General features: G+C 36.6%; 1 protein-coding gene across 3 annotated transcripts in view; it reads left to right on the plus strand.

Moving 5' to 3' along the window:
- Nucleotides 1–13,205, plus strand: part of FAM193A (family with sequence similarity 193 member A) — a 76,848-nt gene that overhangs the window by 42,912 nt on the left and 20,731 nt on the right. The window contains exons 8-13 of one of the 3 annotated variants that reach the window (XM_030270591.4): nt 4,040–4,184; nt 8,923–9,000; nt 9,589–9,723; nt 10,577–10,689; nt 10,843–11,085; nt 13,029–13,182. In XM_030270591.4, coding sequence (XP_030126451.4) covers nt 4,040–4,184; nt 8,923–9,000; nt 9,589–9,723; nt 10,577–10,689; nt 10,843–11,085; nt 13,029–13,182 — 868 coding nt within the window. The remainder of the gene's footprint in view (nt 1–4,039; nt 4,185–8,922; nt 9,001–9,588; nt 9,724–10,576; nt 10,690–10,842; nt 11,086–13,028; nt 13,183–13,205) is intronic. The other 2 variants (XM_012573655.5, XM_012573656.5) reach the window with 2 other exon arrangements.

Here is a 13,205-nt window from a genome sequence, read left to right on the forward strand (position 1 = left end):
GCTATACTTGAACTGGTAAAAATCTTTGTGGATCTCTTTTGAAAAGAATGTTGTTGATTGAGCAGGCTACTGTCACAAATTGCTTGTCAGAAGAATTACAACCCTAGTTTGCTTAGTTGTAGGTTACTCAGTAAAATGACAGCATCCTGTGTAAATACTGATGCTATGACTGAAAAGTACTGTTATCAGGCATTGCTGCTGTTTCTGCAGCTCTACAAATTAAAGCCTCTTTACCTTCTACTTCCCAGAGTGCACAGAACTGAATTTGGAGTTTAAAGCATCTTTTCACTGAAGAAACCCTCTCGCTGTATGCTTGTAGATCTCACGGTTTTAAAGCTCCTGAGGCATTAAATTGTATCTTTTCTTAGAAGGGTTGCTCTGCTTGTAATTTGTGTGCTGCCAAAGTGTTTGGGTTTTCTAGGGAAGATGTATTAATAGGAATTTTCTTTACCCTAAGTAACATAGATGCAGTCTGGGTAATTCATGTTGACCTCTCAGTGTTGTTTGTGATGAAGACACGTTTTTGATCTGTGTACATGTGTTTGAAAGGTATTGTCTTGGGTAATTTTCCATGGTACAAGAGCAGTTTGACTAATTCTGTTAACAAGAGATCTTCTGCACAGTGAGTCAAAATTTTTTTTCGAATCCTCGTTTTGCTAGTAGATGCTAGAAAGGAAAAAAGAAGAGACAAAAAAGTTGAATTGTTGCCAGGCTCAGCAAGAAGTCTAAGGCCCCTCATAAGTTACCCTATTTGTTTAGATTAACCTGGGTTGATAGTGAAAGCCTTTCTCCCCCTGTCCCAACAGCTGATTTTGTTGCTGTGTTCAACAGCATGTTGATTGTGTATTTTTCCAGTGATCTGTGGCTTCTTCTGTGACTAACCTTCATCATGTCCATGCTTTTTGATAAGGCCTCTCTCTATCTCTTTACTCCAGCAATCCTGACCATATAAAAATATTTACATTGCCTTTATCTGCAGAGCTGAGAATGATCTTAGTGAACTTTATGGTTATTTCTTAACAAAAACATTTGTCATTTCCTGTGCTTGATCACAACTTGAAACACAACTCGTCATAAGTTGTGTTTCTGCTGTCACTGTGGTGACAGCCACCTTCAAAGCTTCCAAATATGATGAAATCAGAATCTCTTCCTGCGGGACTTTCTTTTCCAGTGCATTTGTGTTTTCTAGGTAGTTTATGAGAAATACTTTTGAACTTATGGTTTTGCCTAGTTGGTTGTCATGATTCATTTTTTGACAGGAATGGTTCAGCACAAGCTTCCCAATTCTAGGTTATATAGTGTATGTCTTGTTTTTCTTTGATAAACACAGATTTTGTTTGTGTTCATGGTCTCTCAGGACTTTATTGTTGAGTTCTCTGTGTCTTGAAGTGACAGAATTAGATTTCTCTGGGAAGGATATGTTTCTGCCTTCCGTTGGAAATTAGTGGAGAAATGTTCCATCACAGAAGCTTTACATGGAGAAGCAGGGATCAGCCTAGTCCTCTGGATATTTGGTGAATAGAGAATCACTTATGTTCAGTAGAGAAAGTAATGCAAGAGTTTCATTACAAAGAACATTGGCCTCATTATTTTCTCTTTCTGAAGAGAAGTGTGAAATGGCATTTTGACATCTCAGCTTCACTTAGATTTTGGATGTTCATCCTTTCTTTCATCCTTTGCTTAAATCACTAAATTTTTTTCTATGTCTCTGGATTTTCCAAAATATACAGTTGGTGTTCTGTGGTTAGTTCCAAGGATGCTTATCAGATGTCAGACTAGAAAAGGTGTTCACATAGGGAGGGTTAAACAGCGACCTTGTGGGGATGGAGTTAGCTTAGCTGATACAAGATCAGCTGTGTCAGTATTCCACAGCTGACAGGGGACATCTGCCGGGGTAAACTACCAGGGTCTTCCTGTGTTGTATCTTGTTTGGCTACATAGTCAGCGTCTGTGGCTTGTTTAAGAGGCAGCTCAGCTGCACAGTCTGCAGACCAGCTCTAAGTGCTGTCCATGGCTTAGCAAGAGTGAATTAGCAGGGCTTCTAGGTCAGACACAGCATCTCTTAAGGATGTATTTTCATAATGAATGTTTGAGGAAATCCAGTTCTTTCAAAGATGAATGGGTAGTGCTTCCTGATGAAGGTGTCAATATGAAGAGTTTCTTAGAGGTTAAATAATATTGAGTGGGTTAAGATGCTTCTGATTACGTGCAGCCTCTGACATGCCTTCTGAATTCACCACACTGCTTTATTGGGATGTGGTTACCAGTGAAGTGACCAATATATGGGGCTTCTCTGTCCCCTTTGCTATTCCAGCATAGGATGGGACAGTGGTGAGGATATTTGCAGAGCTTTGGTTAAATGCCACTGAGCAAAAGTATTGTGTTCGTGATCAAAATATGTAGGCATACCAGTTTGTCAACAGGTATGGCTTGGAAGTCTCAGTTACTTTAAAGTGTGCAATTCTTGTTAAATTTTATGTATGTGCTTTGTTTTTTATTAGCTTTTACTGCAGTCGAGGAACATATTCCACCTCTGTTTAGAGGACTGAAATGTTAACTAAATTGTTACTTTATACTTGTCTTGGGGGGTGAAGGTGTATTTAGTAGTATCATGTTACCTTTACTTAGAGTCACCATAAAAAATTGAAGTGTAAATGCTGCTGCATTGCTAGTACAAATTTTTTTTAATTGAGTTATTTTGCTTCTAACTTGAAAATATTTTTTAAAGTCTTTTGTGTACAACTACTGTGTGAAAGAATAATACTAGTCAGGAGCAGTTATGAGAACAAATTACTGATTTTTATATGGTAGGGATCTGATTTTCACATAATTACATAATACTAGAAACAGAGGTTCCAAATAAAGTTCTAAGCTGTGGTCTAGTAACAGGAGTTGACAGTGTTTGCACTGATAGTAATGAAGTGTTGTATCATGAAGGCACTGTATCCCTTGACACTTCTTTTTGTACTCTTCAACCATAGACATCCCAAGTTTTATTGTGCAGAGTTGCTTGTGCACCCTTCTTAAGTAGTAGTGTTGCAGGTTCTGGGCAAAAACAAGAAAACAAATTTGAATTTTTTGGCAAATTCACACTATCAGCTGTAACTTGGCGCTTACTGAGTTTTCTGTTTGCTGAGCTCTTCATTTTGCTTAATTGCCAAGTTAAGGGGTTAGTTCTTTGCCAGGTGACAGGCATGACTGTGTGGTTCTGAGGTTGGGTTGACAACCTATTGCAATGAAAATCTATAACAAACCTCCCTGAAATGCTGGAGCTGGGCTTAAATATCACATTTTGTGATGCTTCAATTTTGTTTTTTTTGATACTGGCTTTGATTGCTACACAACCTCTGTGACTAATTAATTATCATACAGTTTCTCCTTAATTACTGAGTAGTAAAATGTTGTAAAGCTTCAGTTTATTTGTGTCACTTGACAGGTCATTACAATTCAGTGTGGTTTAAACAAATTATTGAGTAGAATTTTGTCATTTTATTATTTATCAAGTCAGTGTATTAGGAGTTGACATACTGACTTAAGAAGCATTATGCTGTGCAAAGATACAGCAGTAGGAAGGGAGGTAAGTCTGTCTCCTATTTCTGGGACTCCTCACAGACACAGTCAGCAGTGACTGGCATACCCATATTTTTAATTTCATGCTGCTCAAGTGATAGTAGATAACTGCTTGTATCTCACTTGCCTCATTCTGCAACACATTTCCCACCTGGAACTCCAACTCGTCTAGTATTCTTTTTAGCACTGGTCATGAGAGTTCTGCTTGACAAGCTTTTGGCTTTATTTTTGTTATGTAGCTCTGCAGTGGATAGTCAACATGTATATTTAGCCCTTAGAATTTGGAAGGATAATTATATCAAGCAACAAAATTTGAACAAATAGGTTTGTCATCTGGTTGCTCATGGGAAAGAGGCTCTAGCAATGTGGCACTTCCCACATTCTTGCTATTGTTGGTTACAGAAGATTGGAATAAGCATGTTCTTCAGTCAAATGTCTCTTCAGTAACAAGTGCTGTTTGAACTTCCAGGCTTGGAACAACACACGATTCCTGTAGTGAAGATATGTACAGTACCTTGCTACAAAGGTATCATCAGCTGGAGCAGGAAATGGGCCAAGTTGCTGAAGCATGGCTTGAATGCCAGAAAAGAATAGATGATTATGTTGATGAACAGGTAAGAGTCATGCAAACAGTCTCAAGACTGATTATGTAGGGAGCAGCCCATGCATGACTGTGCCTTCAGTGAAGAGTTATTTCTTGGGTATTTTTATCCATAACTTTGAAGCAACAAATTTAACTTTTTTCATTCATGTTAGTCATTCACAATAGAAAAGTATTCACGTACAATACTTATTGGTGCTTGTACAATTGCATATTCAAATTGTTGAAGCAGATTGTTGTGTTCTTGTTTAGAGGTCTTTGAACATTTTATAAATATGTTAGCCAGTACATGAGCAATAGGAAATAGAAATAATCTGTTCCACAAAGCCCCCTAAGCTTTCAAAATAATAAGTGTAGTAAATGGAATCCAGAGGAAGAGACAGCTTTTAAAAATTATGGCATGTTTCACAGTGTGATGATGATTGTTTTACAGTTGTCAAAATGGAAACTGCAGTTTGTCTCAATGCATAAATATTTGAGACCTCTGAAGCAGTCGTTTGATCAAGTATATTATCTGAACACTTATTCTTCTGAATTTGTGCTAAGTTTCAAAAAATAATCCAAATCACAATGTTATTGTGCTGACTCCTACATTGCTGAGAGCTTAATTTTCAGAAAAGTAGCTGTTTCTCTTGCAAGTGGTTGTTTATACTCATGAAAAATTTCTCTTGTGGCTTTTGTGTCATGCTCAAAAAAATTTAATTTTTTAAAAACACCACAGGAAAAGAGTGAAAATCTGCTTAGCTCAATCTTAAGTGTTCTAGAAGAAAAAAATGTCTTGGAAATACAACTGAAGATAGAAAATTCTATAGAGATTTCCTTCTATTTTGAAGTTTTATGACCAGTAGGAATATGGAGAACTAATATGAGATCAAATAATACTATGTTGTTTCCATAGATGACAAACATACTTCAGTCTTACAGTACTCTGTAAATGTCCTTCAGAAGTTGTTCCCTGTGTTGAAGATTTAAGTGAACTTTTACCATTAATACCAGTGCCTTAATGATGGAGACAGGATATAACTAATTTTATTTTTGGAGTTCACTCTATGTTTGGGGACTGCGTCTGTGAGCTTTGAGTTAAAAAGTTTTCTCTTGGTCTGGCTGCTTTTCCACACCTAAATGTTTGATTGCAGTTCAGTAAAATGTCATAATCATTTATGCTATTAGAAGTAATCTTTCCCATGGTGTCAGGGTGTCATGGCTGTCTGATATTGCCTCTCTAGTAAGAAAGGAGCCCACTTCACTGCTATTATTCAGCTATTCTTTTAAATGGCATTTCTGTAGAGTCACATTCATATTTGGTATGTTACTGGTTGTTCTGCGCCACTTGATCAGCTCTTAACTGACTTTTATTTATTTCTTTTTATCAAGTGACCATGCAGCTGCCACAAGTCCCATCTTTTAGCATTTTTAAAATTTGCTCAGTGAAGCCTGTATCCTATGCAAACAGGCACTCTTCTCCCAGTTGGGGAATTTAATATTATGACTTATTTCCTAATGACCAAAAGCACCTGCAACAATGTGGGGGTGTGTAGGAGAAACAATTGTAAAATTTAAACCCTCAAATTTTAAAGAAGACAGTCATATTTATATTGGTATTTATTTGTAGGAAAAAGCATTTTCACAGTCATGCCTTAAACCCTTTGTTGGTGATAATCTGTGTTTATACTCTCTTGATCAAAAATACATTATTCAGTATAACCATCATACCTGAATTTGCAGTGGTATTTTTGCCAAAAAGTTAGAAATCAGAAAGCCCAGCTGCTATAGAAACTGTGGATCTTACTAGTGAATGCATGTTCATTAGTTGCTTGCTTCTTGGCTCAACAAAATGATGAGGTTTTCTTGTGAGGTGGTGTTTGAAAAGTTGAAAAGGAAAGGAGATGTAAGAATATACGTTGTGGAACTATACCCAAAGCAGCCCATCATCAAAAATAATTGATGGACCCTCCACTTTTATGTTATGTTACTTGTTGGTAAAAAAAAAGATAATAGGATAACTCCTCTTGCAAGCAATACAAATATTAATTGTTTAAGACTGTGTAAGATAGCTGTGTCATGCACATAATTTAATACACTGGTGGGCCATGTGTGTATGCTATGATAAAGATAAGGAATCATCTGTATCAGTGCCTGAATTAGTCATATGCTAAATCTGAGGAAAATCTTTGTAATATCTTGAGTATGGAGAGTTTTAACTGTATGTAGCCTGTACGTCCAGATCCTGATTTCCTTACCAAACTTACACTACATTTACCTAGGAAGTCTTGGGTTATTTCAGCAAATAATGGGGACAGTCATATATGCTTTGTGCCAAAGGATTTCCTTTTTTTAGTTTCCTTTTTTTATTATTAATTTATTTTTTAAATTGAAATGCTTTTGCCCAGGCAGAACTTCTTGTTTGTCTCTCCATATTAATGTGTGACTCTTACTCTTTTTACAGTCCTGGTCAACTCAATAGGCAAAACAGTATGGCCATAAATTGGCTTTTGTCTTTATGGTGGCTGTGTAGGTAATTGAAGCAGTCAGTATTTTTGTGTGCTGAGAGTTTGTAATAGGAGGAATTATTTTTGTTATTTCTAGTGATATAGTCTAGGAAAATAGATTCACACATGAAATTTGGGAAGCTCAAATGTGCAATTTACATTTGGTGCAGACTTTAAAATTTGGAAGAAACAAGCATCCTTTGATATATGTATGGATACCAAAGTTTTCACAGATGATTTAATGTTATGTTTCTGTTCTGACCAGACTGCTGACTTCGTATCATGATTAAATCCATTTCAGAATGGAAAAATACTTGTTGACCTATCTGTCTTGCTTGTCTGATGGAGGTCAGATACTTTTTAGCCTCAAATAAATAGGGAGGAAGGAAGAGGGTGATAGTGGCCCTCTCTTCTCTACAGGGCATTTGTAATAGCATTTTCAGTCCAGATGCACAAGACTGAAGTGTAAATTTTTTCTTTTGATGGCATTTGAATTTATCTCCCACTCCCTAGCAGAGTTCTTGGGCATGATTCATGTGGTTTGTATTGCAGCTGCTTTGCTCTGGTGCAATAAATATTCACTGGGGAAAAGAAAGGAGGGAGAGAAGTGGGTTTCTATTATTTATGGAATCAATAACTTAAGATACTTGTAGACATTGAGTATTGGCAAGGCTGCAAAGGCGGAAGTAGGAAAACTTGAGTGTCAGCTCCTGTTCCCATTAATGCTCAGGTACCAGGACTTATCCTATGCTGTTTGCTGTGACAGTTTCTTGGCAGGCTTGAGTAGGCAGCTCCCAGTTAATGCACTGGCTGTTTTAAATGTCGTTCTCTGGCATTAAAATCTTCTCTTACAAAGTGTAGTGAATGGAGGTGGCTGACTTCAATGGTGAGGGTTCAGGTGTCAGAGCACCCAAATCAGTGAGAGCTGCTGGTTTTAAATATAGCTCAAGGGTTCTCAGGAGCTGATAGTTCATCCAGGATGAAATTCCTGATGTTTCTTCCACGGACTCTGCAGTACTTTTTAGTGTGTCTAGGAAATGGTATGAGTGATTTAAGAATATTTAATGGGTGTCTTTTTTTTCTTATTTTTTTATAAACACACATGGACATGGTAAACTAATTCTTTTGGTGTTAGCATTATCTCACTGGAGTAAAGGAAATCCAAATCCACAGTAGTAATTAAAATGTGATGCTGATAGTTTCAGAAATTAATTAGGCAGATTTTTTCCATTTAATACTGCTTCAGATACCCAGCTTAAAATTTCTTCTTCCTAAGTTAAATAATGATAATAGCAATAATATACTTAGCTTAGTAGTGGGACTTTAAACTTTTTATCAAGTATGAATTTCTGGAGCCGTGCTTTTGAAGATAAAAAGAATGCTGCTAATGGTGTAACCTAGTGGTCTTTGGCTCACTAAACTGTTTTAGTAATCTCTTATATTCTTTAAGGTGATAGATTATGATGATTATTATTATTTAGGTAAATTTTTAAAAATATTTGCAAAAGATAACCCAGGTGGTTGTTTTTCCTCACTGATGAAGTAATGCTGCTAGAAGTTGTAAGGTATGACCACAGTAGTTTTGTTCTTGCATTTTGTTGTGTTAGAGTTTATGAAAGCTTCTGTGTTCCCTCAGAGTAAATCTGTTTACAAAATCAGAAAAATATCATTTGTGTACAAAAAGTTATGGACTCCTATGTTCATTTATGTTGATGTGATTTGAGAGACAAGCAATTATAAAGTATTTTTCCAGCCTTAGATAAATCAAGGGGCATGAAAAACCTTGATGAATAAATAGTGTTAGTCTAGGTCACTACTTTTGAGTCTTTGACTCTTTGGCTGATTAGTTCTACATGTGGTACTTCAGGGTTTACACTTGAGCCTGCACTGGGGACTTGCTGTAAGCCCAATATCTCTAGATTTTAATGGATTGCAGTGAATCTGAGATGTTGAGTATTTAATAGCAATCACTGTTTATTAAAAAATATTATGAAACTATTTAATGAAAAGAAATACTAACATAAGGAGTAACAGTAGAAAAATCCAAGTGGAAAATACAAGTGAAAAATCATGTAAATAAACATAAAATATTTTGTTTAAGTGACTCAAATTATTAGCAAATAAAACACATTTCATATTGACTAAGTGTGTAAGTACTTGCAGAGTAGTACAGATAAGCTAGGTTTAGTGAAACAGACCAATTGACAACAAAGTAGGTTGTCTATTGTTAAGTCAATGAGTTTTCCTCAAATTCTGTTTTAGATGGCAATGAAAACAAAACAACGCATGCTAAAGGAAGACTGGGAATTTTTTAAACAGAGGCGTTTTATTGAAGAGCAGGTAGGATTTCTTTTTTTCATACCCTTCTAAATTATACTAATGCTGCACATATATTTGTAAGATGCAAACATGAGTGTAGTATGTTGTACTAGTTCTGTGCAATCTAATTCTGCAACTATGCCAGGCATAACATTTGATCAACTAAAATACAGGAAAGTGAGATCCAAGAAGAGCAGGTAAAAGTATGTAATCTCAGTTACAACAAGGTAAAACATAAACACTGTAGTCTTAGGACTGAATGCCAGATGTTTAAAATCTTTGTACGAAAAAAGGGGAATTTTTGTTGCCTTAGAGTGGGATCCAAAACAGCCAATACATTGAGTGTGGAGCTGTCTTGACATACATGGTAGGGAATGTTGTGCTCAAGAATTTAACAAATGCCTGTATGTGTGCAGGAGTATGAGCCTCAGTGTCAGGGCAGGTGATTCCACCTGTTGAGACTCCAGAGAGAGCTCCTGCAGTTGTTTTTTGGGGAAAGGGCTGAGCAGAACTGTGTTCCTTTTTTTAAGCTGTAACCAGAGAGGGGCCAATAGAAGTTTCTATTTTAGTATAAAACTGCTGTTTAAGACTCAGTACTCTCTTCTGCAGCCTAGAAGTGTTCAAGTGTGCGTCATGCTTTCCATAAGAGTACAGTGGGCTTCGGATAGAGTCAACTCTGGATGGAGAACCTCTCCGTTCCTGTACCAGTATGCAGAAAGAAACGTTAGTCATGAGCCAGAGAGAGTATGATAGTACATTTTAATAACTTTAACTTAAGCTTAAATTGGCAATGTCTCAAAGCAGTCATCAGTAAGTACGTTTTCCTATAAGGAGCATAAGCCTGTGTTAACCATGTATTCAGAACATCTGGTATACAGGTCTCCTCAGAGGACTTGAGGAAGAATCCTCTTTTTCCTTGATCCTTATTGGCTTTAAGTGAGCTGTAAGACCATGGCTGCTTAGGTAAGGATCAGGTCTGGGCATCTATAGAAGTGGGAGCTTAGGCACATCCTTGTTTAACCTAAGGCTTGTAGGTGTCTAATGAAATTAGGTGCTTTCAGGATTAGGCCTCTGCCAGGTGGAGATTATTTGGATTGTATTTTTTCACTAATGCAGTCAAGTCCTGTTTTGGGCAGCTACTCTTGACTCCATACCAATGTAGCTACCAAATTAGTCCTAAATTTTTTTGATTTGCAAGTTAAGATTCAGTTTTCTTTCCCCATTTGTCAGCAGTGTCCTTTTGTGCATAAACAAAACTACAGACAAAAACTGCTCAAGTTCAGAATGTATCAGCAGAAATGCAGTTCAAGATGTACGTCTGAATGAGTCAAGAAGACGGACTTATCCACTTTCCTACTTCATAGTAGAGACAGACTTTATTTGAGGAGTATTGATGTCAAATGTTTGTCATTTGTATCTCTGAACTTCCTTTTTGTAATTAAAATACCACCTTTGTGGAGTTATTATGAATTATTCTGTTTTTAAATTATTTTGCCCAAAGAACCCCTTTTGATTATGTAACTTGTCATTATGTGCCGCTGAATTTTTAACGGGAAGACTTGCACTACTAAAACACTGCTTTTACCATTTACTTCAGCTTAATAACAAGAAAGCACTATCTGGGGAGAACAACTTCACAGACACAATGAGACACATGCTGTCATCACGTTTGAGCATGCCTGACTGTCCCAACTGTAATTATAGAAGAAGGTGAGCTGATGTTTTTAGTATAAAATCATAATAAATCCTTACTTTCCTGTTCAAGGAAAAAAGAAATACATTATTAGAACAAAGAGTGTGGTTACTTTAAATAAATGCTAGTTAAACAAGATCATAAAAATCTGTAATTTAATTCTTGAACAGATGTACTTGTGATGACTGCAGCCTTTCACACATTTTAACGTGTGGCATCATGGATTCTCCCATAACGGATGATATCCACATTAACCAGTTACCACTACAAATTGATTCTGCTCCGGATTATTTATCTGAGATCCGCCCACCCAGTATGTCTTCAGCAAGTTCAGGATCGGGTTCCAGCTCACCAATCACAATTCAGCAACATCCCAGACTCATCCTTGCAGATAATGGTTCTGCACCAACTTTGTAAGTTCCTTTTTCTGTTTTAAATTTTTATAGTGAATTGAACTTAAGCAGGCAAATGACATTGGCAGACTGTCATTATGTAATGCTAGTTTTGCCTCAGAAAATTATTTAATAATGGTACTGTATTCAGCTGGCCACAACTCCAGCTGTGTGTTGTGCAAACATATATGTTGAAAAAGATGCTGTAAAATTTCTGAGGATTTCTGATGATACTGTATTATCAGTATTGCTGGAAGTTTTTGTCTTGTGTGCTTTCCTGCTTTGCAATTACAGGGACATGAGATATTGATCTACTTTAGAGCACCATCTTAAAATGTCAGATTTTCTCAAACTGAGGAAGGGAACTGGCATTCCTTTCTTTGAAGGATCATAATTTCACATTAATTGCTTTAGTTCCAAAAAAAAGCCTTTATTATATGGACTTTAAGGTTGTTGAAGCTCTATTAATATATCTTGCATCAAAAATTTTTGTCCCTATCAGAAGTATCTGACACCAAATTTCTTACACTCCAATCAAAGTCATTATCAGGTTTGAGACATTAGTCTAATGGTGGATTTCCACCCCTTCGTAATTCCAAATAGTTAAAGCTGCTTGGTGGGCTGGCTTTTGTACTCAGTAAGGGTACAGCTAACCAGGAGTCTCCTCTGTTATGTGCTATTCTAAAGAAATACTTTAAAAACCCAACTTGAGTTACTTGCATTGTGAGAACATTGAAATAATGAAATATCTGATGTAGGTGCAGTCAGGGGAATTTGCCATAATGTTCTGTGCTCATATGCTGTGATGAGCAAGGACAGTGCAGATGTGTGGGGTGTTTCTGGTGCCTGTCAGTCACTAAGTTCCATTTCACCTAAACATTTATCTACTACCACCAATGGTTTAATATTTCATTACAGACCTGTAGTTTCTGAACCCATTTTGGGAGCACTTGAAAACAGCTACATATTCTTAAATATGTGTGTTTTGCAATTTCTATAAGCTCTCACAAATTTTGGTGCTGAAATGTCAAAAATTGTTCAGTTTGTCTCTTCAGAAGCTAGTTTGGTTGAATCCAAGTATTATTTACTGTAAGAAGCCTATTTTTAGGGAAATACCACTGCTCCTTGGGGAAGTGCCATTTTATGTCTCATACTCTGTTGTGTTTTGTTTCTTCATTGCACATTTGAAATATGCCTAATGGTGCCATCATGTAATTAAATTTTGGCTGAGAATTTTATGGAATGTAACAAGATAAAAGTGCACAGTTTAAGAGCTCTGTTAAGAGCTCTGGATTATTGTAGCAACATGAATTAACTGAACTTTGCAACACTTCCCTGGAGTGAGTAATTAAATGTGCACATCCTTTTACTGTCTATCTGTTAGGGAAAAAATTCCACTAAGTATTTTAGAGCAGATTCTAAAATAGTGTGCAGAAAAGCGTGCAGATGTGGGGTTGTCTACAAACTAACAGCTATTGAGAAATTTAAGAGCAACTTTGTGTTCAGTGTTCCCTTTTTACTGGTGTGACATTTAACTTGTGAAAAACTCAAATTTTATGTTGTAGGTTTTTCCACTTAGCAATTTCTGTGAAGGAAGACATTGGGTTAAGGCTTTTTACATCAAAGTAAAGGTCATCAATATCCTGGAATTATCAATTCCATAGATTCTTGGTCAGAAAACAGTGCTTGAAAAATATTTTACTCAAAACCAGCATAGAATCTTATTTTCAATGAGTCTGTCATTCAGGCATGTGACTGCTACATTGAGTAAGATTATGTGGCAGGTTGTTTGATTTTGCTTCCTTGAAAAAGTAAATTCAGTTTAACAACTTGGAAGACCATCTGTTGACTCCTAATTGAAACATTTATACAAGGGATGCCCTCAACTTTATTTCATCTTGGTATTCTAGCTGCTTTCACTATAACTGAGCACTGGGATTTATCTAAGCCTCTTTTCCCCTCAGTGGTAGTGATGACGATGATGTTGCACCATTATCAGCAAAATTCGCTGATATCTACCCACTGAATAATTACGACGATGCAGAGGTTGTAGCCAACATGAATGGAATCCACAGCGAGCTAAACGGCGGCGGTGAAAACATGGCATTGAAAGATGAGGTACAGCATTTACAGTGTCCTAG

This window comes from Taeniopygia guttata, chromosome 4, assembly GCF_048771995.1.
Source record: "Taeniopygia guttata chromosome 4, bTaeGut7.mat, whole genome shotgun sequence".
Taxonomy (NCBI): domain Eukaryota; kingdom Metazoa; phylum Chordata; class Aves; order Passeriformes; family Estrildidae; genus Taeniopygia; species Taeniopygia guttata.